This window comes from Meriones unguiculatus, chromosome 1, assembly GCF_030254825.1.
Source record: "Meriones unguiculatus strain TT.TT164.6M chromosome 1, Bangor_MerUng_6.1, whole genome shotgun sequence".
Lineage (NCBI taxonomy): Eukaryota > Metazoa > Chordata > Mammalia > Rodentia > Muridae > Meriones > Meriones unguiculatus.
Window position 1 is genome coordinate 176,149,741 of NC_083349.1, and position 22,993 is coordinate 176,172,733.

A 22,993-nucleotide genomic window follows, 5' to 3' on the forward strand; every position below is an offset into this window, starting at 1 on the left:
ATGCAATGGTTTCAATTTCACGATCCTATGAGGCATGGTCATGACACGAATTTTACAAAGGAGAAGGATGAGGCACATTGATTTCCTCCAATATCACATGACACGTGCTGGAGCAGTGGTTCTCAACCTGTGGGTCAGGACACCTTTGAGGATCAAAGGCCCCTTTCACAGGGGTTTCATATCAGATATCCTGCATAGCGTTATGGATCATGACAGTAACAAAGGCATAGGTATGAAGTAGTAAGGAAAATAATTTTATGCTTGGGGGGGTCACCACAACATGAGGAACTGTCTTGACGGGTCGCAGCGTCAGGAAGTTTGAGAGCTGCTGTGCTGGAGCCATGATCACAGTGCAGGAGGCACTCAGCTTCTAGACTCTGCCGCCTTCCCCTGCTGCACTAGCCAGGAAACTCACGTTCATCCTGGACAGCCTCCTGGATGTCATTTCTGTCAGCTCTACTTCTCACATTTTTAATTGGTTCCTCTCTTTGTGTCCTCACCACCACCATTCAGAAATGTTCCATCTGGTCTTGCTCTCAGTGTTGCCATGGCAGTCACCCCTCCCTGCCCACCTCAGTCCTTGCTGAATTTACCACCCTCTTTCCTCTTCTCCGGAGCATTTCTTACTACTCGGTAGCTTCTTTGTTTAGCGCCTGTTCCCTCTCGCTGGCCAGCAAGCATCAGAGCGGCTGACTTGATCATAGCTGTGTAGGACGTCTAGAGTGGACAGCGCATAGCGCGCATTCAATGAATGGTTAGGAGACTGGATAGCTGGATTAGGATCTGTTCCCACCGGTTGTCTTCTGACCTCCACATTCATGTGTGCATGCACAAGGTGATAAATGTGTTTTTAAAGGTCCTTTAAACAAGAACAGATGTAGTGACGTGGTGCTATAGGCTGAACGAGCCTTGCCATACTCCCATTCACACTGAAATTCTAGCTTCCAGTGTAACAGACTTCAGAGGCCTATGAAGACAATGGGCTGCAAGCTGGACATCTTGGCACACATCTGCAACCCCATCGTTTGGGAAGCTGAGACGGGAGAATTTTTGGATGGGAGGCCAGCCTGCACCACACAGTGGACCACTGATGGTGTTCGTTTGCTTGCCTGCTTGTTTTTTAAGAAGGCCTGGAGATAGCCGAGGTGAAGTGCTTAGCATAAGACTGGCAGCCAAAATAGAGAGCTCCGGCAGGGCGGAGCATTTGTAATCCCAGTGCCTGGGAAGGAAAATCTGACAACCTTGCTCAGTTAGCAAACCTCAGAACCTAGTGGGAAACCGCCTCAAAATAGACTTCACCTCAACAAGGACACCCAAAGTTGATCTCTGGCCCCCACAAGCACACTTTTGTGTACCCATTCACAGGGACACAAATATATAAGGACAACAGACTGTTAGGCCCCACCTTTCCCTGAGGATTCATACCCAGTTACCAGCTGCTGGGGAGGAGGGAAAGGCATTTCTTCAGAGATACAGTCACCAATAAGTGGCTCATACAACAGTAAGTAAACCCTCAACGATCCTGTAAACAACTCAAATTAAACTCAATGGGGCATTTTTTTTAAAGGTAATTTTTGTTAGTCTAAATCTTTTCTACCTTTAATAAGAAGAAAGATGAAGAAAGGCAGAAAAGCAAAAGCAGACTTCATTAAACACTAACTCTGCAAGTACATTAATCTTGGGCTTCTCAGCCTCCAGAAACTTCATAAAGAAACGCCTGTAATTTAACATGTGGAGGCATGAAGATCCAGGCAGTCTAGGCTACAAGGCAGGTTCAAGGCCAGCCTGAGCAACTTGCGACTCTGCCTCAAAAAGCTGCTGTTTATAAGGTTGCACAGGAAGATGCGGAGCACTCTAGCTCTCGTGATTCCTTCAAGGTTTCCTGTTAACGAAGAGCACTCCTTACATGGCATCAAGAAACCTGTCTACCTGATCAAATAATCTTTTCTGGCCATTTCCTAAAAGCCCACTCTTAGGACAAGATGCTGCAGCAGACTAGTACTTGTGGTTCCTGAGCTCTTCTCGCTTTCTCCCGCTCTCTCACACCCACGGGCCTGCGCACATCCTGTTCCCTCCCCAGGAATGCTGTCAGCGTGACACTCCTACTCAGCCTGAAGCTCTCAGCTGAAACATCACCCTCCAGAGGCTTTATGGGTGCACCCCTAGCCTTCACCCCACAACAGTAAGCGCTCCTGGGTAGGTATTTAACTACATTGGGCCTCAAGTTTCCTGAATTCTGAGGGAAAACAAAACAGTATCCACTTGATAGGGCCACAGAAAGAGGGCTGTGTTAAGAAACTACGTAGAGGGGATAGAGAGGTGGCTCAGTGGCTAAAAGCACTGGCTGCTCTTCCAAAGGACCGGAGTTCAATTCCCAGCACTCACATGGCAGTTCACAACTGTCTGTAACCCCATTTCCAGAGGATCTGATGCCTTTGCACAGACATACATGCCAGCAAAACACAAATGTAAAGAAAATATGTAGAGGATTCACTGCACAGCTTAGAACTTAACAAGGATTTTGTTTTATTACTGAATGCTTAATGCCAAGTGCAAAATGATATCGTACACTCATTTGCATGTATGTCTCACCATTAACAAGACTCTTGAGAGGTGACGTCACACCGTAGTCTGTTTACCCACCAGTGTCTGTGCTTGGCATTTGCAGGTGTTCTGAATTCCACCCACATTTTCTGTCTGGGTGACCTCTTAGATATATAATTTTTTTTAACTTATCTTTTAGAATTTCATATATGCAAATCATGTATTTTGAGCATTTCTACCACTCACTCCTCCACAAACCCTCCTTTCCACATCCCCCTCCCAACTTCATGCCTACTCTGTGTTGTTGTTATTTTATACCCCACCGACTCCAAACTAGTGCTCCCTCAGGCACAAGGTGTGTTGCCACCCACTGGAGCACGGGCAGTTCTCCCTCCCCTTGGAGCTGTCAGCTGCCAATTGTTCTCAGCTGGGTGAGGCCTCATGCACCCCCTTCCCTGTCCTTGGTACCATGGGTCAGGAGAGCTTAGCTCTGCTCAAGAAGAGTCAAGTCTCACTGGGTGCCAAAATGAGAGTGCAATGCCCACCATTTATTTAACACCTACTAAGTGCATACATGGGCACACGCACACACAAACTCCAGGAAGTGCTCTCTTTTCCTTTTTGCTGGAAACCCAGCAGGAGCTCACAAGTGTCCTACTTCTGAGACAGCCCTCCCTCCGACTCCTTCCCCATTTCCCAGCAAATGGATTCTTTACATAGAACTGACTTCTTTCTGACATCATAGCTGCCCTGGAAATCACTGTTACCCCATTTGACCAGATAAAGACGCTTCGTTTACAATTGTTCAGACAGTCACAGGACACATGAGTACACTTCAGTCAACAATGGAGCTAGTCCAGTAAGATTAGATTCCTAGAGATGCTTACAGCCGACTCGATTTAGGTGAGGATCCCGTGATGTCCGCACGGTGAGGCAGTCACATGGTGATTAGATTGTCAAGTGGTACAAGGTTAGAGCTAGGCGGTCACTGTCTCTAAATAGTATATCCTGAACTTTGTGCAGCATGAAAGAATCAATGTTTTATTAAACCAACTAAAAGAGCATCTTATTAAAAAAAAAAACAACCTATAATTTTAAAGAATTTTAAGATTAAAAAAAAATCAATCTTAATTTTCCCCTGATCTATGAAGCAAACTTTCATGATCTGGGGTATTAGAAGCAGCCACTGACCACCCCATTCTTGGTCCCTCTCAGTCTATGATAGTCCCTGCGGCATTTGCCTCCCCCCCACCCCCCCAGAGGAATGTCACAGAGCAAATGGGAAGATTAGAGGAAAGACGCATAGCACAGGAAATGTGGCCATTAATGAGATAGTGCACAGTCATCCAAACGCCCGGATTGAAGGGCTGGGAACATAGCTCAGTCAGTAAAATGCTTGCTGACATAAGCAGAGGTTTCATCTCCAGGAGCCCTGAGCTTACAGCCACAGCCAGCAAAGGGGAACCAAAGACAGATGGATCCCTGGGTCTCACTGGGAGTTTAATCAATGAGTTCCAGGCCAATGAGAGGCCTTGCCTCTCCCTCACTTGAAAGAAAGAGAAGGTGGGGAGACAGAGAGACACAGAGACAGAGGAACAGAGGGACTGAAAGAGCTATCCTGAGATCAAACTGATTAAATATCTGGACTAATTAGTCTTTTTTTGTGGGGGGAGAGGCACTACCTCTCCACAGTCACTTCATGTAGACTGAATTGAAACACTTGTTTGGACTAAAAATGGGCATAAATCAGAGAAATGGGACAAAATTTAAAAGACTTTATAATGCAAACATAATATTTAGAGAGCCCTTGGCACTCTGATCCAGAACAGAGTCCCTTTTGACACAGTCCCTGGCTTTGGCTCGATTTCTCCTGTGAAAGGGGAGTTCATTACTTTATGGGGCCTGTTTTCATCGTACAAACCCACATTCTAACGTGGACTGAATCCTTCTCACTTATAACTTACCCTCCTCCAATTCAATTTCAGTTTTATTTTGTAGGATTTTGTATATAGAACTGGGAATGGCAGCCCATGACTATACCCAGCAATCTGGACCAGCCGGAGCCAAAAGTGTGAGTGCTATTCTACTCACCAGAAACATTCTTTCTAGTCTAACTTCCTGTCTGTCAAACAGGTCTTCATTTTATTTGTTTGTTTGTGAGACAGGGTTTCCCCTTGTAGCCTGGCTGTCCTGGAATTTGCTCTAAGAACAGGTGAGCTAAGAACACAGAGATCTACTTGTTTCTGCCTCTGGAGTACTGTCATTAACAGTCTCACGACCGCACACCTTTCAGCCAGTTCTTAAAATGACAGAGCCTCACGACGAGGACCCTAGAGAAGAGGCTTCATCTTCATTCAGAAGGGCAGGCAGGAAAGACATCAGAAGTTGGAGAAGACAGGGAACAGGACAGGAGCCATCTCCATAGGAGTCCTCTGAAAGACTATCCATCAGGGTATTGAAAGAGATGCTGAGACTCATAGCCAAACTTTGGGCTGAGTGCAGGGAATCTTATGAAAGAAGAGGGAGCTAGAAAAATCTAGAGGGGACAGGAACTCCACAGGGAGACAAACAGCCAAAAAATACAGCCTCAGAGGGTCCTGCAGAGACTGATGAATCAACCAAGGACTATGCATGGAAAGGACCTAGATCCCCTGGTCAGATGTAGCCCATGGGAAACTCAGTCTCCATGTGGGTTCCCTAGTAATAGGAGCAGGGTATGTCTCAGACATGGACTCAGTGGCCTTTGGTCACTCTTTGAGCACCTCTCCCTGGTGAGGTGACCTAAGTAGGCCACAGAGAACAAGGATCCAGACAGACCTGATGAGACCTGATAGGCTAGGGTCAGATAGTAGGGGAGGAGGACCTCCCCTATCAGGACTAGGAGAGGGACATGGCAGGGAAAAGGGAGGGAGGATGGGACCAGGAGGAGATAAAAAAGGGGGCTACAGCGGGGATACAAAGTGAATAAATGATAATGAATAATAATAATAATAGAGAAAAAATTTAAAATAAAATAGCCTCAGAACCATTTTCTTGACTCTAAAATCCATCTTGAAAAAAAATGGATCATAATACACCAGATCTGCTCAAATTCATACAGATCAAAATTATGCACACCCCCTTCAAAGACCATCTGAAGAGAGGTGTAAGGGTATAATCCTAGCATGTAAGACTGCGGTAGAAGGGTCAGTTATTAGCCTTTAGGTGGCTGGTAAGTAAAATTCTCCTGTTCTTTTTCATAGGAAATCATTTCAAGTTAGTCAATATTAGACTTACAAATGACTTTGTTTGTTTGTTTGTTTGTTTGTTTGTTTTTAATGCTGGGTCTCCATATGTAGCCTGGGCAGGCCTGCAGCTATATAGACCAGGCTGGCTTTACACTTCCAGGGAATCTACCTTCCTGCCTCTGACTCCAGAGTGCTGGGTTATAGGCATAAACTGCCAAGCCCAAGAGAAATGTATCCCGAGTAGACAAGATGGCTTGGCGGGTAGTGGAGCTTGGCATCAAACCTGAAGAGCCAAGTTCATTCCTCAGGACCCACAGGGTGAAAGGACAGAAGAGTCTCCTGAAAATGGTCTTCTAATATCCACAGATGTCCAAACACACACACACACATACACAATGTAATTTTTAAAAGTCTGTAAGTAAATGCCCTTTTCTAATATACAGTTGATTTCCTCCTCATATGTATGATTTCCTCCTCATATGTATGATTTCCTCCTCATATGTATGATTTCCTCCTCATATGTCCATATATGAGGACACATATCTCAAGTCATGTCCAGGGGCATACGCCTAGAGGAAACCCAGTCAGGAGGACCTCAAGTTCAGGCCAGCCTAAGCTACACAGCAAGAGGCTGTCCCAATTTTTTTCTTTTTTTTTTTTTTTTTACTTTTTATTTAAGATTTACTTATTCTATGTATGAGTGCTCTATCTGCAAGTAAGCCTGCATGCCAGAAAAGGGCATCAGACCCCCGTATAGATGGTTGTGAGCCACCATATGGGTACTAGGAGTTAAACTTAGGACCTCTGGAGGAGCAGACAGTGCTTTTAACTGCTGAACCATCTCTCCAGCCTCCAGGCTGTCCCAAAATTATCAAATCCCAGAGCCCCCCAGTAGGTCTACACAGTCTTTCTTTTAGTTCCCCATCCACTGCCCTGCTCTCTCCAGCAATGAATTCAGAATGTGTGCCCAGCATACTAGAGGCTCTGGGCTCAGGATCAAATCACCTTTCTCTGATTTACATAAAGACAAACTTAATTTAATACCAGAAACCACTCCGTATACTCAAAACACTAATGAAACAGATCCGGGTCAGCGCTAGTCCTCACAACCCTAATGCAGAACCAGCTCTCAAATCCTCAACCCAGCATTTCCACACCTCCACATTCTCCTTGTAGCATCCATATCAATTTTGTTATTGAACCTCTTCCCCAATAACCCCCACCGCAAGCACACAATCTGCTCCATTCCAAAGGATGCAGCCTTCAGGGACCACAAGTGCCCACCATCTTAGGACATTACAAATTCCTCAGGTACAAAACACGTTACCCAGAACAAAAACAAAACAAAATTTCTTTTCACTACACAAACCATGCTACCGTCAACCTTTAAAGTATGATGCTCGCATTTAATCCCAGCACTTGGAAGACAGAGGCAGGCAGATCTCTGGGAGTTCAAGGCCAGCTTGGTCTCCAAAGCCAGCTCCAGGACAGTCAGGGCTACAGAGAAACCCTGTCTTAAAACAAAACAAAGGCATGACTCAAATCCTAAACCCAAAGTCTGCCCAGAGCCTTTGGTCTGCCCTTGGCTTCCTCCCTCAAAGAGCCAGCCCCATGCCTTCAGCAACTGCAGTAGTGTTGCTCCCTCTGGTTTCTTGAACAACCGTTGTCTTTCCAATCATTCTCCAAGGACAAAGGCCAGATGCCCCCCTTCTGCTTCTCAACATGCTCACACACAGCAGAAGCAGCAGATGCATGGCCATCCCATCAGACACTTTTCGCCATTACTCCCCAACACTCCAGCTTCTTCAAACGTACCTTTCTTCTCGCACTCGAGGGCTCAGGAACCTGCTGGAATCATCCTCATGGCTGCTCTGCTGGCTGCTCTGCTGGCTGCTTTGCTGGCTGCTGAGGAAAGACACAGGATGCGAACTGTTAAAACTTCTCTTGCTTCCTCAGGCAGACCTCAACTACACAAAGAAATGGGAATACAAAACCAATCAAAAGCCGTGGAAACAGGCGTGCTGAGATGGAAAAGTCACTAACCAGCCAAAAGCCACTCTCATGACACAGAGAAGGACTCACTTACTGACTATCTGGATCTCCAGGTATGCCTAGGTAGGCAAGCACTGACAGCTTCCAACTTGTCGTTTTTAAGCTTTCTGAAGGGGCAGAAATCCTTCTTCAACCCACCCTAGTACCCATGTAGCTGCTGCAGTAGGAGGGGGAGGGCTTGGGTAGTCTGAGGGAGGGAGAGTTCAGAAAGCAGCTGTGATTGGATCTGCACCACCTAACAGGTCCACTGCCCTGCCCTGAGGGAGAGAGAGGGAGGAAGGGAAAAGGCAAAATTTCTGATCTTCCTACTCTGGATGAAAACAGAGCTCAGTTCAAAAGTAGAGTTCTGAAGCTGGGCATGGTGGCTCATGCCTTGAGGCAGGCGGATCTCTATGAGTTCAAGGTCAGCCTGATCTACAAAGCTAGTTCCAGGATAGCCAGGACTACATAGAGACACTCTGTCAAAAAACAAACAAACCAAACAACAATAAAAGCAGAATTCTTAAGGATTCTATACAGCATCGTAATATACATTTACAACTTCTTGTAACAGAACATTGCTCCAGTGTTACTGATCCATGTGATTTTATATTGCGGATTCACCTGTTTGACTTTTATCAATCACCATGGGGATGGGAGCTGGAGAAGAAATTCCAAATCACAAAGCCTCAAGAGGGGTGTTGCAGTGTACACCATGGAAAGAACTTGGCAAGAGAAGCAGAAGAGGGGTGTCTAAAGTTCAGAGTTTTTCTAACATTATAATAATCAATGGGTTCAACTAACCTGAAAGACCATGATGAGCATTTCGGCCTCTCTGAGGAACAGGCTGGCCTTGATCTATATTGGAAATAATAGGCTGGTACTTCCTGTTCACCTTACCCTTCCTCTAGCAACCAAAACTTTAAAAATTAAGCTAATTAAAAGAGATCCCACGCCCGGGCGCTTGCCTTTGATCCCACCACATACTTGGGAGGCAAAGGCAGGCGGATCTTGATGACTTCAAGGCCACCCTGGTATACAGATTTCCAGAACAGCCAGGGCTGGGAGGAAGAGAGGGAGGGAGGGAGGGAGACAGGGAGGGAGAGAGAGACACACACACAGAGAAAGAGAGGGAGAGAGAATTTTCCTGGTATTAGCAAGTTGGTCCACTAGATGGCACTGTTGTTTACCAAATCACAACCAACCCAGCGCCTCCGTCACCAGAATGAGTCAATTTTGTGGTGCCCCCTTCTGGTCTTCCCATGAGTTGGAAAGTACTAGGAAGTAAAAACAATTGGTCACCTTAAAGATGTGTATTGGTTCCAAGTAACTAATAAATACCAACTGGGGCCAACAACATGTCTCAGTGGGTAAAGACGCTTGACTTCAGGCCCTGAGACCTGCAACCCAAGTTCCATCCCCTGAACTCATACTGTGGAAGGAAAGAGCCACCTCTGGGGGAGACACACACATACAAATACTAAAAAAAGGGGAAAAAATCAGAGAGGCGGAGACGGGTGGATCACTGTGAGTTCAAGGAGAGCCTGGTCTACAAAGCAAGTCCAGGGAACCAAGGCTACACAGAGAAAACAAAAACAAACAAAAAACAAGCCTGCGCACACTCAACTATGCCAACAGGGGGCAGTATCATGCGCTGGCTGAGCATGGAACACGAAACCTCGGCTGCATAGCATGGTCCCGTAGGGAGGGGACACATGTACAGCGTGGCGATGCTCCGCTGTGGGTTAAATTCACACTTCACTTTTTTTCCCATGAGCACAGTTTTCCCTCCCTCCTCTCCTCCTGGGCAGGCCTCCCAGGGATCACAGGTCACTTCCTGCTTGTATGACTCCAAGTGATTTATTATTTTCTTTTCCTCGCTGATACTACGCAGTACCGAAAGCTCTCACCTCACAAAGCAATAGTAAGATTTATGAGAACATATACATATGTGGAACGCGGATATCAGCGTTTGTGGTACACACATATCAACTGCTTTGTAATGCACACCGTGGGAAAAGCATCATTTTGTAGGGGTCAACACAAAAGCAGAACACGGGAATCAGGCATGCGCCCTGTTTTCAAGAGTAAAGAATGATGACTCTCACAAAACATGAGATGCTTTGAGATCAGAAGACAAAAGGTCATCTCTTTCGGGGGGGGGAGGCGCAGTAAAAGAAAAGTGTCTCAACAACAAGCTTTTTGCACTGAAACTTAAAATTGGTGGGAGTCAAGCATGACAGGACATCCATATCAACTCAGCACTCTGGACACAGAGGTAGGTCAGTTCAAAGCCAGCTGAGTCTGATAACCAGAACCCACATGGAAAAAGCCAGTTGTGTTGGCTCAGGCTTGTAATTCCAGTACTGGGAAAGCAGAAACAGGCAGATCTCTGGGGCTTGCTGGCCAGCTTAGCCTAGAGGACTCGGCCAGTGAGAGACCCTATCTCAAAAACAAGGTGGACAGTCCCTGAGGAATGACTCCTGAGGCTGGCATGTAGCGTCCAATACATACACACACACACACACACACACACACACACACACACACACTTCTTGAAAACATCAGAGGATTCCCCGTTTTGTTCCTCGTGTGCCTACTACTGCAGAGCTTGATCCTAGATGATCCTATTGACACTCACAACACTGGTGAAGGCTCGAGGAAAACACACGGTAATTCATGAAGCATGCTCCAGAAGGCAGGCCGTGGTGGGGAAATTCTGAGGTGCGTCCTGGACAAATTCCCTTATTTCACCTAATTGCTATCCTCCTCCCGAACCCAAGGAACAGACACACATGTAGAAAGTACAGGCTAACCTCACAAGCCACAAGAAGATGCCCTTTTGCCCACTGATGGAGACAGAACCTGCTCTCTTTTTGATATGTTATTTAGTTTAGTGTCTTATGTTTGCAGTACTGCAGATGGAGCCCAGGCCTTTCATGTGTCGGACAAGTACATCACCACTGAGGCTTTCTTTTATTCTCAGACCCAGAACGTCTCCTGGGCTGACCTTGAACTCACTAAGGAGCCCCAGGCTTGAACTTTCAGTGCTCCTGCCTCAGTTTCCCCAGCAGTTCAGACTCCAGGCAAGGACCACCACATGTGCCCCGCCCCCTTCCTGAGTAGCTTTAGCTCTTCAGGGAGTTTTGAGATCTGAGCTGCCAGGAGGCTTGGAGGATGAAATTCAGTATTATCCCACATTTGACGGAAGGCACCACACCAAGGCCTCCGAGACTAAAGTGCCCATTTCCCTGCTCTTGGCAGTAATCTGCACACTGCTGCAATAGCAACAATTTTCTCATGCTAATTGGGAGTTTCACAACACTGCAAGTGACAGTCACAGCTGTCTTTGATTAATAAACAAGGAGAAAGAAATTCTCTTCAAACCGTGGCCATAGAAGAAGCAGACAAGCCTGAGTTTTCCCTGGCTTTGCTTCTTATTGGCCTTATAACCCTGGCCAGGCTCACTTAATCCTCTCTTAGCCTAATTCCTCAAGAAATGGAGACTTAGGGTGTTTAGTCACTACCTAATCCTCAATTTATAGAGCTGGGGATTAAATTTCTAGGAATCCGATCATCATGCCCTGAGTCACGAAGACTCAAGTTCTAGTCTTGACTCTGCCACTTTAGCAGGAGAGAGGGGATTTACTTTTTCTAAAGGTCAGATGAGCTTACCAACACATGCATAAAAGAGCGCAATTCGGTTTAGAAACGGTAGAGACCCGTGACAGGTGTTGAATACCAATTGAACTGAATGCCCACGGTTAGCTTTGCCTGACAGATACTTTGAAATTCTTTGCCAAGAATCCTCAGGGCAGCAAAGGAGATTCTTAATTTACTAGTGTCTCTGCAGCATTAGGAGTTAAACCTAGGGCCTCAAGCATGCCAGGCAAGCAAACCTACTGTTAAGGAATAATACCCATGCAGAGTAAGTTCATACAGAGGAAATCCTTTCTTATTTTCTTCTGGATGGGAGTATATACACATGTCACAGCCTGTGTGTAGAAGCCAAAGAGCAGCTTGTAGGAATCAGTTCTCTCTTTTCCACCATGTGGGTTCCAAGAATTGAACTCGGGTCCTCGGGATTGGTGGGAGGCAACTCTGTTTGCCCATTGAGTCATCTCACTCAGGGTCAAGAGAGAAGCTCAGTGAGAAAAATGTTAAGGGCCCCTGGCCCTGGAAAATAGAGCCACACCATCACAACTGAAAGAGAACGCTGCATTTCCAGGCTGAATTATTTCCACATAGAGAAATGACTCAAAAGTTTACCATTTCGGTTTAAGTAGAAAAAGCGTACTCGGGGAGAGAAAGGAGGAAACAGAGAAGTGGAGAATAAAGAAAATCAGTTTCTCTTTGTCACCTGGCAAGCAAGTATGGGAAAGTCTAATAATAGAAGTAAGTACACAGATGTGACTGGGACATTGTGAGAGGCTGCCAGGTTCTTACACAACATACCTAATAGTCTCAAATAGTACTTAGAAAATCACAGGCTAGGAGCAAACTGCCAATCTGCCTACCGGGTTTGGAGACTCACTTCTGTTTAACGGCTCCCGTGGGAACCTGCAGCAAGAGGCAGCTGGACAAAGAGTTATCATAGGTTCAGAATGCAGCTCACTCTTTTCCTCACCCACAAAACACCTTTCTGTTTGTACACCTCTTTCTCCCCTAAACATGCCCATGTCTGGGTTTCATTTGGTTTGGGTTTGCTTTGCTCTGAGGCAGGGTATTGTTCTGTAGTCCAGGCTGTCTGGAATTTAACTGTGCAGTCCAGGCTGGCCTCAAAGGTGCAAGGGTCCTCTTGTCTCTTACCTCCCCAACACTGGGATAACAGGTATGAGCCATCACGCCCAGCTCTGTTTCGTTTTGTTTAAACAGAATCTCACTGTGTAGCCCAGCATGGCCTCAAACCCCAGGTCCTTCTTTCTGTCTCAGCCTCTTCAGCAGCTGAAATTATAGGTGGTACTGTGCTCAGTTCCCAGGTTTGTTTTTTTAAAAGGGTGAGGGAGGGGTCTCCTTCAACTCTTTTTGGTTTTTTGTTTACTTCACTACTCCGGCGGCTGTCAAAGCTTTGTCAAAACATAATAAACTGGGTGCCTTATCATGCAGCCTATCTAAACTAGAGCCAGAAGCTCTTGATCTGGTTATTTGTGGGCATCCAACCCAGGGCCCCCCACACAAGGCAAGTACTCTACTGCTAAGCTGTTTGGCCAGAAATTATGAGTATTTTTGAAAACATTCCTAATGCAGTGGGGGTCAGGATAGAGGACTCCCCCACACACATCCTCATTTGTGAGTTAATCGGTTGCAATCTGGAGCCCACACCCACCACTCTGGTTTTATTCCCAGGGAAAGTGGTTAAACTGTCTCTTTTGCTTTTAAGCTGGAAGTGGTGACATACACCTGTGGCCTCAGCACTTGGGGAGGCTGAGGCAGGAAGATCCGAGTTCCAGGCCAGCCTGGGCTACAGAGTGAGACCCTACCTCAAAAACCAAAGCAGACAAACAAGAATCGTAATCCTACTGGACTGCCCAAGCAGGTTTGACACGGGGAGTGATTCCAGGGTTTGGAAGAGCCTCCTTCCGGACTTCTGTGAGTCCTAGAGTTTCCCTCTGTGGTACTTCTGTTCTCTTGTCTTTCTTGGGAGTTTCATAAGTTCTTCTGGTTGATCCTGAAGTGTTACCCGGGACTCTTGCAGCCACTCCTCCAATAAACTATCAAGGGTCAACTATGCACGAAACATTATTCTAGAATCCAGACACGTTAAACAAAACACCGGAGGTCTCTGCACTCAAGGAAGTAACATACTAGCAGGGTGCTTCTTCATGCTTCAAACTGGGGAACCTTGCCCGTCAGGGACCTCGGACATGTCACAGCTATCTTGTGCAATAGCAGCGTACATTCCCTCGAGAGGTGATGACTCTCATCAGATGCTCATATAAGCAGGAGACCAGTGTGGAGTGAAAATAACCTGCAACAAGCCCAGTGCGGTACCTTCTAGCTGTAACCCCTGGTCCTGGGGAGCTGAGGCGGAAGGACAGAGGTGTATTTCAGGGCAGCCTGGCCTTGACGGTGAAGCCTTGACCAGGGCTGGAGAGACGCTGTTAAGAGCTCTTCCAGGGGAGCCAGGTTCAGTTCCCAGCACGGACTTGGTGCTCACAACCAACTGTAACTCAAGTTTCAGGAAATCTGATATCCTCTTCCGGCCTCTGCAGGCCTGAGGCACCCAGGCAGATTAGAGGAGCATGTGCAGACAACACATCCAAACACATTTGAAAAAATAGATAAATATTTACCTTTTGTGTTTCGTTTACTAGTTACAGCATCTTAAAAAAAGGGGGAGATCCGACCCTCCCCCCCAAAAAAAACCTAAATAAGTACATTAATAAATATAATTTAAATGTTTAAAAAAAAACTAGAAAATTCATTGTGATTCATCTGGGGTGGGGGTAACCGTCACCTACTATGACAGATAATACAGACAATTCCCAAAGAGAGCAGAGAGCTGAGCTGACCCACACAGTGGCCACGAGTCACGTACGGTACAATTTTCAACTAAGTAGAACCACAGATCTTAGCTGCCCTTTAGGTACTCAATATCCATACGACCAGAGGCTTCAGCAGTGACCGGTCCAGAGCATTTGCCTTCCTCTAGAGAACCTTACTGGATGGCACTTGCAAGAGAAGTTTCCAGATCAAACCAAGGACTGAAATTCCAGCTCTGACACTTGTGTTCTGAGCAACTCAGAGAAGCAAACCTAAGTCCTCTCTATTCCCATCGCCATGTCTGATCAGAGGTAAGTAAACAGACTCCTTACAAAGACTGAGTGACCCGATTAAAATAAGCTTTTAACAAAAGGATTGGCAGTGAGTAAATGAACATCCAACAAATGGCCAAACCCTTGTGTTTGTTGTCATATCCTACCGAGCTCTCTGAACGTCCAGCAGGACTCTTGTGGGACGCAGGCCCATGTCTGACTTCAGTGTCTTTTCCCCTCTCTCTGTACTTCACTATGAGAGTCACGTAAACTGGAAGAACACCTACACACCGCTCTACAGCAACGCTGGCAGACTCCACTTCCTGCTGTCTCCCAAAGCCCCATTGTCCACTTGTCACTCACCCAGCTGCTCAGATCCCTCTCTGAGCACTCTACACCCAGATCACTTTGATAGGCTCCCAGCTGCTTTTCCTGTTGCCAGTATGGGCCCCTTTCCAGCCCACCCTCCACAATGACACAGTGATATCCCTGTTTAAAACCCCGAAGGTAGCCAGGGACGTTGTTCAGTAGTTACACAGCTTGCCTAGCGTGCCCAGGGCTCTGGGTTTGATTCCACAAACCCCAGGAAGAGTGTGCATATGCGTGTACATCGCATGGGGGCAGGTGTGTGCACGCACATAAACGCACATCCTTGGGGCTTCACACAATTTTAGAGCAAAGTTCACAATCTAATCTTAACAGTCAAAGCCTCCTAGCCTGACTGCTGTGTCACTTCCCAGCTCCCTCCTGTCATGCTTCTGGTCTCTGTCTCTGCCTTTACTCCTTCTCTGGCCTGTCACCTTCACTCTCGACTTCTTTCTTTTACCCAGTAAACCCAATAATCCCTGCCCTGAGGCAGTAATGGCCTAAGGATTGAGCTTCAGGCTCTAGTGTTTGACAGCCTGTGTTCAGATCTTAACTCCGTGGAAGACCACTCAGGCTGCTCAGTTTCAACCTCTGTAAGACAGTCAGCGTTAGGAAATAGCTTCTACGTTATTGGAAGGTCTTAGGAGTTAAACTGAAACTCACGAGGTAGGCTTGAACTGAGTAGTCACACTATGTATGTCCAAACTGGAATCTTCAGGAAGGAAGTCTTCCTGATGTCTATCGTCTACACTCTTCCATGAATCATCCTGAAATGGCCTTTTTCATATTTGTCATACTTAGATGGAGCCTAATGAATAATTAGCTTCACAGCCCAGCATGGTGTCACATATCTGTAATTCCAGCACTTGGGGGGCAGAGGAAGGAGGAGCTCCAGTTCGAGGACAACCAGGGTTACAGAGCAAAACCTTGTCTCAGAAATACACAGGATAATACTTTCACTCTATCTTCTACTAGAACTAATAATTATTTGAAAAGTCTTATTTTTATTGGAATTTCTTTCCATTCTAATGGCCTGACACTGCTGGGTGGTCAAGGGGCATGCTTATCCCTGTAGCCAATTCAAAACACTACTTTTTGAGCATTCTCAAATCAACACAGACTGTGTACTTGCCTCCTTGTTCCTCAATATTTTCCAAATGCCAGTGCTGAAAGGACCACGCTCAACATCCCAGGACACAAAAGGGGTCATCCATGACCTTTGCTTCCAGAGCAGAAGCACTGATGCTGAGATCCGGAGATGCCGACTGGAATGAGACGGAGGGGCGTGGCCTCCCAAACAAAGAGACCATCACAACAGAACCACTGGCTACCTCCTAATGCCAATCCTCCTCTATCTGACCCACATGCCAAAGACACGATCTTCCTCTCAGTCATTAAGGGTCAGCAGCTGTGCCTCGGGCTTGACAGAACCTTTATCAGAAGGTGGGCAGGAAAGAGTGACTCTCTTCACACACACACCATGAGCAAAAGTTGGCAGTAGGCTGAGGCCTCCTGCTGTCTCGCTTCTCCTACTGAATATTATGGGTTTCAAATCTCCATGCTAATCTCAGGCTGTCACAAATACAGATAATCACACTATGGCTGGGGAAACAATAAATATTCTATGCAATGCCTTATTCTATGTTATTTTTTTTTTTCACAAGAAGTAATGAACTCTTCTGCCACAGTAAAATTCTAGACCTCTGCCTTCACAGAGTTAAAAGAATTCTACTTACCCCATTACATTTCTGGAATGGGATCTGAAAAAGGGGCAAGTGAGTTTGTCTCCGCTCCAAGTCCCTTCAGCTGCTCTTAGCTGAAGTAGCACATGGCTTTTCCCCTAGTTTCCACAGTCCTAGTAGCAGCTTTGGCCTCAGTCACTACTCAGCTTCACAGTGAATCTATGTACTCTCTCGGAAATGTAAATGCAAATTAACCAGGTCACTCAAGGAGGTAAATCTTTCACTCAGGAAGTAATGCAGTCAACCGAGTCCCTCCTCAGAACTTGACGTCTGTGAGGACTCTAGACAGCAGGCCTCATAAGCCTTGCCCCCACAAATATCTTTCCCCTTCCTGTTCTTCACATCCTGTGCCCCCTCATGGGCCCTTGCTCTCCTCAACCAGGCACTCACGCCCGGGAAGGAAGACAATGCAGAAAAACTGCAGGAATGGCTCAAAACCAAAGCGAGCAGAAGCCGCAATATGCAGACCCATCACAACCTTCATTGGAGACAGACATTCTCCAATGAAGAATTCTCCCCTGGTTTCCTAATCTAAGAAAGGGGGTTCGAGTTGCTCTTCCCTCCAGTTCCTCTCAGAGGAGTAGGACACAACACACAAACACTACATTTCTGTTTCCTACAACACCCGGGGTTCTTCCCATCAAAAATCCTTAAGCTGTATCCCCAGCTGCAATGTCTGGAAGACACACATAACCAAACATTATTTAGGTCTAATTAGTTTACATACACGCTGTGGTTCCAGTCAAAGACACCGAACTATGATTCAGAACTTCAAGACAGCATCACATGACACTTCTCAACCACAAGGTTAAGAAAAGTCAAAGAAACGAAACATGGGTTGTCCTGTGGTTTACGCATGAAATGTTTCCTGAGGCCCACGTTTTGAACACTTGGTTCCTGGCCATTATTAGCACTGTTTGGGGAGGAGGCTGTGTGTACTTTTTAGGACAGGAGATTTAGGTAGAGAAAGTAGGTTTCTAGTGGCAGGTGCCTGGAGGCTAAGCTCTTCCTGTTGTTTTTCTACTGCCGGGCTACCATAATGTGGACGGTGTCTGCCACAAATAGTACTGCCAAGGTATTCAGCCTTACTCTTAGGTCAGAAATACAGTCAACTTACTACGCACCAAACCCTCTGGAACCACAAATTTAAATAAATCTTTCACTTGTTGAGTTTTTTATTTTATTTTATTATCGTGTGTGGCATATTTACATATGTATCAGGGGCATGCAAGCCATGTGGCAAATGTATGATATATAGGAGAGCACGCATGCGTGACATGTGTGTGAAGACCAAGCGACAACTGTGGGGTGGATTCTCTCCTTCCATCTTTACACAGATCCCAGCAATCAAATTCAAATTTTGATCCTCCTGCCTCTGCCTCTCAAGTGTCAGGATTACAGATATGTGCTATCATACTTGACCCAATGTTAATTTAAAAAAAAATTAAAGAAATTATATGTTGGTCTCCATTTAAAGAAGAAATAGACTTCAGGGGATGTAGGATGTGTCTAAGATTAATCTGCTGTAAGCTAGAAAACAAGGGCTTCAGCACAAGGCCTCTACCTCTGGATTCTCTGTCCTTTTGCCTTGAGTCTACTGCGGTACTGGGCCCCAGTGTTCACATGGAACCTCAAGAACTGGGCCTCAGAAATGAGCTCACTGGTTAAACTCGGGACAGATCTGACCTCAGCTTAAGGGCAGGGGACTCTGAGGGACCTGGACATTCTTCCTGCTGATGTGTTGACCGAGGCAGCAGGAGCAAGAACACCTAGAAGTCAAACACAGCAGAAGCCTTGACACAAAAAGTAACAAGACCCTTCAGGGACCAACGTGAGACAGTTCTCCGTGTGATATCACCACTGAGGTCCTTTGACCACATGTGAAAAAAAATTCTTACACTTAAGAACAGATGTATCTCAACAACCCCAGCAGGGCGGGGTGGGGTGGGAGGCGCTACAAACAAGCCAAGTAAGGAAGAACAATGAGTCAGGGGCCGGAGCAGGAGCAGGGCTTGCTCCAGATCCAGGGCTTCAGTGACTTCTAGGAGGCCAGTGAAGGGCTGGCCTATAGCCTAAAAAGAGGTCTGGAGACTGCAAAGGCCAGTATCATTCCAGTGAGGCCTGAGGGCAAGACTCACAGGACCCAGGCCAGCTGCAGGGTTTCTTGTGCCCTGCTGGCTGGCCTCTTCACACAGACAAGCTTAGGAAATGGTCCCTGCCGAATGCCAACATAACGTCATTCCACCATGAGCCACACTCAGGGCCGTGACTTAGGAGTCAACCTGAAGAACACTGACAGCTGATTCTTCCAGAGCAACACTAAAGCAACTGCAAGAACGTTTGAGGAGGAACGGGAGCCCCCTGTGTACCCTCAACTGACTGAAGGCCTCATTCTATTAACAAGGCCTCACTCTGTTGTCAAGACTTGGCAACATTAACTCTGCTGCCTATTACAGGTGGCCCCCTGGCTTAACCTCTGAAAAGGTTTAAAATATGGGGCTGGGGAGATGATTCAGTCAGTCAAGAGCTATAGGGCAAGTGTGAGGGCCTGAGTCCAGGTCCCCATCATTCACATAAAAGCTAGGTAATCTCACACCCAGGAGGCAGAGACATGAGGATCCCTAGCGCTTGCTACCAGCCAGTCTGGTCAACTCAATGAATTTCAGGTTCAATGACAGACTATCTGAAGAAGAAGAAAAAAAAAAGGTAAAGTGTCATGGGGAAAGACATCTGACATTAGCCTGTGGCCTCCACAGGCACACACGTGCACCAGCATTTGCACACAGGAACCATATGTACACAAAGAACACATACACACACACACACACAAGGCTCAATATATATGAATCATGAACGTTCAAAGAGTTTTACATTTTCTGAATTCTGTCATAAAAACCCAAGAACAGAGGAACCCAAAAGAGGCCCTGCTGACATGCACCTACAAAGAAGGATCAGTTCTTGGGGCCTAGTAGAGGAAAAGGAGGTAAAAGAGTGACACATAAAATTTGTCACATACTAATTGCTCCAGGCACCTCTGGCCTCAAGGACAAGCTTTTCTAAATTCCAGAGAGAAGATCCTCAGTTCCCTGTTTCCCCTTCTCTGACTTACTCTGCCCAACTTCACTTGCCCTTAGCACCAGCAAAAACAAACAAACAAACAAACAAACAAAAAGCGAACCATGGACTGGACCTGAACACAGGATGAATAGTCATGACTGACCTGTCCCCATATATTCTCTGTGAAGCATTTAGGAGTTGTTGGTAGTGAGTGTGGTAGTTTATTGAGACAGAGTCTCAATTTGCAGCCCTGGCTGGTCTGGAACTCATGAGCCCCATGCCTCAGACTCTCAGTGTAGGACAGTCTTTCCCCACTGTATCCTGCTTCAGTCAAGCATTTTGACAACTTTTGTTGTGATTTGTTTTGCTTTGTCCTGAAACAGAGTCTCTATATGTATCACAGGCTGGACTTGAACTCACGATATAGACCATACTGTCTCTGAGTTCTTGATCTTCCTGCCTCCTAAGTGTTAGGATTACAGGTATGTATCACCACACCACTTTGAAAATTCTCTCTCTCAAAAACTCTCTCTCTTGAAAACTCTCAATCAATTAATGAATATAAAAGAAACTTTTTACATTTTCATCCATCTTGATGTCCCCACTTTGACAGCTTTCAAATAAGCCATTTATATTATACATGCTACCAGCATGGTGGGTGGCAGGTATTAAGTAATTCGGAATATTCAGCAAAAGCAAACAAGTTCAAACACGCACAAGTCATTCATTTAGGGTTTGAAAACTTTAGTGTGAAGATGTACAACATCACACTCCTACCACCCATCCGGCCATCCCTTTTCTCTTCCTTCATACTTTTGAGACTGCTCTCACTCGTAGCTCAGGCCCTGGAACCCACTTGATAAACTAGGCTGGTTTTAAATGCCTGCAGTCCTGCCTCTGTCCCCGGTTTTTGTGGCTATCCTTTCACTGCGCACCCCCCCCCCCAAACAAACAAACAACAAAGGAAAGTCAGTTTTTGCATGGTGGCTGTATACAGAAGAAAGATGAGACACAAGCATTTGGATGGGCCAGAGGTTGAGCAAAAGTTAAAGACGCAGTCTGAAGAGCCTGATCTCCAGGTCTAAATCTGAACATTCAAGACTGGCTGCAATGGCTCAGACTTGCAAACTTGCTCAAACCTTCTCAGCAGGGAAGGAGAGGCAAGAGGACCACCGTGAAATTAGGCCAGGCCAGGCAACAAGTGGGACTGTTTTAAACAAACAAATAAACAACCTAGAAGTCCCTGTCCCACCGGAAGGAGGAAAAAAGTACCACATATTTTGTACCTACTATAAACATTTTTCACACAGAATTTCATTGAAAAGTCAGGGGTTTTCCAGGGGTGGCTGATTGGTTTTGTTGTTGTTGTTGTTGTTTTGGTTTTTGGGACAGTTTCATGTTGTCTAAGCTGGCCTCAAACTCACTAGCCCTGAACTCCTGACCCTCCTGCTTACACCTCCCAACATTGAAATTCCAGGCTTATGCCACCATACCAGGCAAAAAGTCGGTACTTGAGGGCAATAATATTCTTTTATTCAAATTCAGATTCTATTCTCTTTTGTTTGATTTCTTTGTATTAAGAAGCCAGTAACCAAATACATCAGTCTTCCTTAATGCAAATGATTTTTGATGGCTGTAACCTACCCAACTTCCCCTTCCAGCACCTCCTCCTCAGGCTTTTTCACATCCATGACTAGTAAGGCCATCGAAAGATGACGCTTAAGCCCATCCTGCAGTACTGACAAAATACTCTAAGTTGAGTCTGCCAGGCTAAGAACACAGAGATGTTCCTTTCCAGGCATCACTGACTGAGGAGTTCTGACTCACCGTTAAAGGAAAATTCCAGGAGAATAAAGGTCAAGTCTCAGAAAACTATCCACCCCAGACACCATTTCCTAACCAGAAGTATCTCCGTTCAGCGTAGAATACGCCACCTCTGCAGATGTGTCCACAGGTAAAAACGAGGCATGTCCCTATCATTCAAAATGTCAAAACGTTCCCTCTCTTCTATCTCGGCTGCTGGTCACTCAGCTGGGGAGTGTGACAAGTCTCAGAAAAACCCAGAATTTCTCACTGCATACCTAGGATAGTGTTCATCCTGCAGATAAAAAAAAAAAAAAGTGATCTGCTTCCAGCGCATTCTCCTTCTTTAAGATGAATCTTGCTATGTAGCCTTTTGCTGGATTTGAACTTTCCATTTTCCTTGCTCAGACATATACATCACATCTTCCTCCAAACCCTCAAATTGCCTCTAGAGTTTTGGCAGTGCCAGGACCTGAAGGCCTGCAATCTAGGGAAGTGTTCTCCACCAGCAATAAATACCCTCATCCTTGCCTGTGTATTTTCTTCTCGTGATGGCCACAGTTAGAAGGTCATGAGCGCCTGTGCAATGGACAGTAGCTGTTCCTGACCAGCTGAAGGAGACTCTCGCTTGCATGGGACATGCTGGATTCAGCGGTGAGCCGGTGCTTTTGGAGTGTGAATATGTAAGCAGTGGGCTCAAGAGTTTTTCCATCTCACCATCCTTCAGTCATGGAAGTCATCACCTTTTCCATCTTTCTTTTATGCCCTTGTTCCTGTGAGTGGTGATTCCACACAGCTGTGTCTGTTTCCTCTCTGCTTCTTCCTTCCCTGCCTGCAATCAAGTCATCACTTCTATATTGCTTGACACACGCTAATCTCATCGAAGATGAGTGCCTAACTAATGGCCTCTTATCCCAATTCTTGCTGATACTTCTCTAGTCCTTAAAATGGCCCTTCCCTTGAGAGGAACAAGCGTTTTACCTTAAGTGTAATGTCCGTGGAACCTAATGAATTCTCATCACTCATTCAGTGACCACATATGCTTGTCCTACTGTGCCATAAGAGAACATAAAGATTTAAAGAGAGGTTGGGTATAATGATTCCTGCCTCCAATTCCAGTACGCAGGAGACTGACAGGAGCACATTGCCCAGAGAGTTCAAGGCCAGTTGTGATTCAGAGTAAGACTTTGATTCAAAAAGTTGAAAAGAGAGAGAGAACATTTAAATAGAGAGTCTAGGCTAGGGATGTAGATAAGCAGCAGAATGCTTAATTAAAATACATAAGGCTGGTTTGATACTCACCAGCAAACACACGCACATACACTCACACATACACGCACACACACGCACACACACACACACACGCACACACACACACACACTCATACACACCTACACTGTACAAAAAGAATGAAACACACATTCTTTCCGTAAGGAGTTTTCTCTCTGATGAGGAAAGCCATTGGCT

At 45.9% G+C, this 22,993-nt stretch overlaps 1 protein-coding gene across 6 annotated transcripts in view; it reads right to left on the minus strand.

Moving 5' to 3' along the window:
* The window catches only part of Gramd1b (GRAM domain containing 1B), a 228,321-nt gene that overhangs the window by 110,084 nt on the left and 95,244 nt on the right, over positions 1-22,993 (minus strand). For 5 of the 6 annotated variants that reach the window (XM_060371900.1, XM_060371907.1, XM_060371904.1 and 2 more), the window contains one exon: positions 7,587-7,676. In XM_060371900.1, coding sequence (XP_060227883.1) covers positions 7,587-7,676 — 90 coding nt within the window. The remainder of the gene's footprint in view (positions 1-7,586; positions 7,677-22,993) is intronic. The other variant, XM_060371912.1, reaches the window with a different exon arrangement.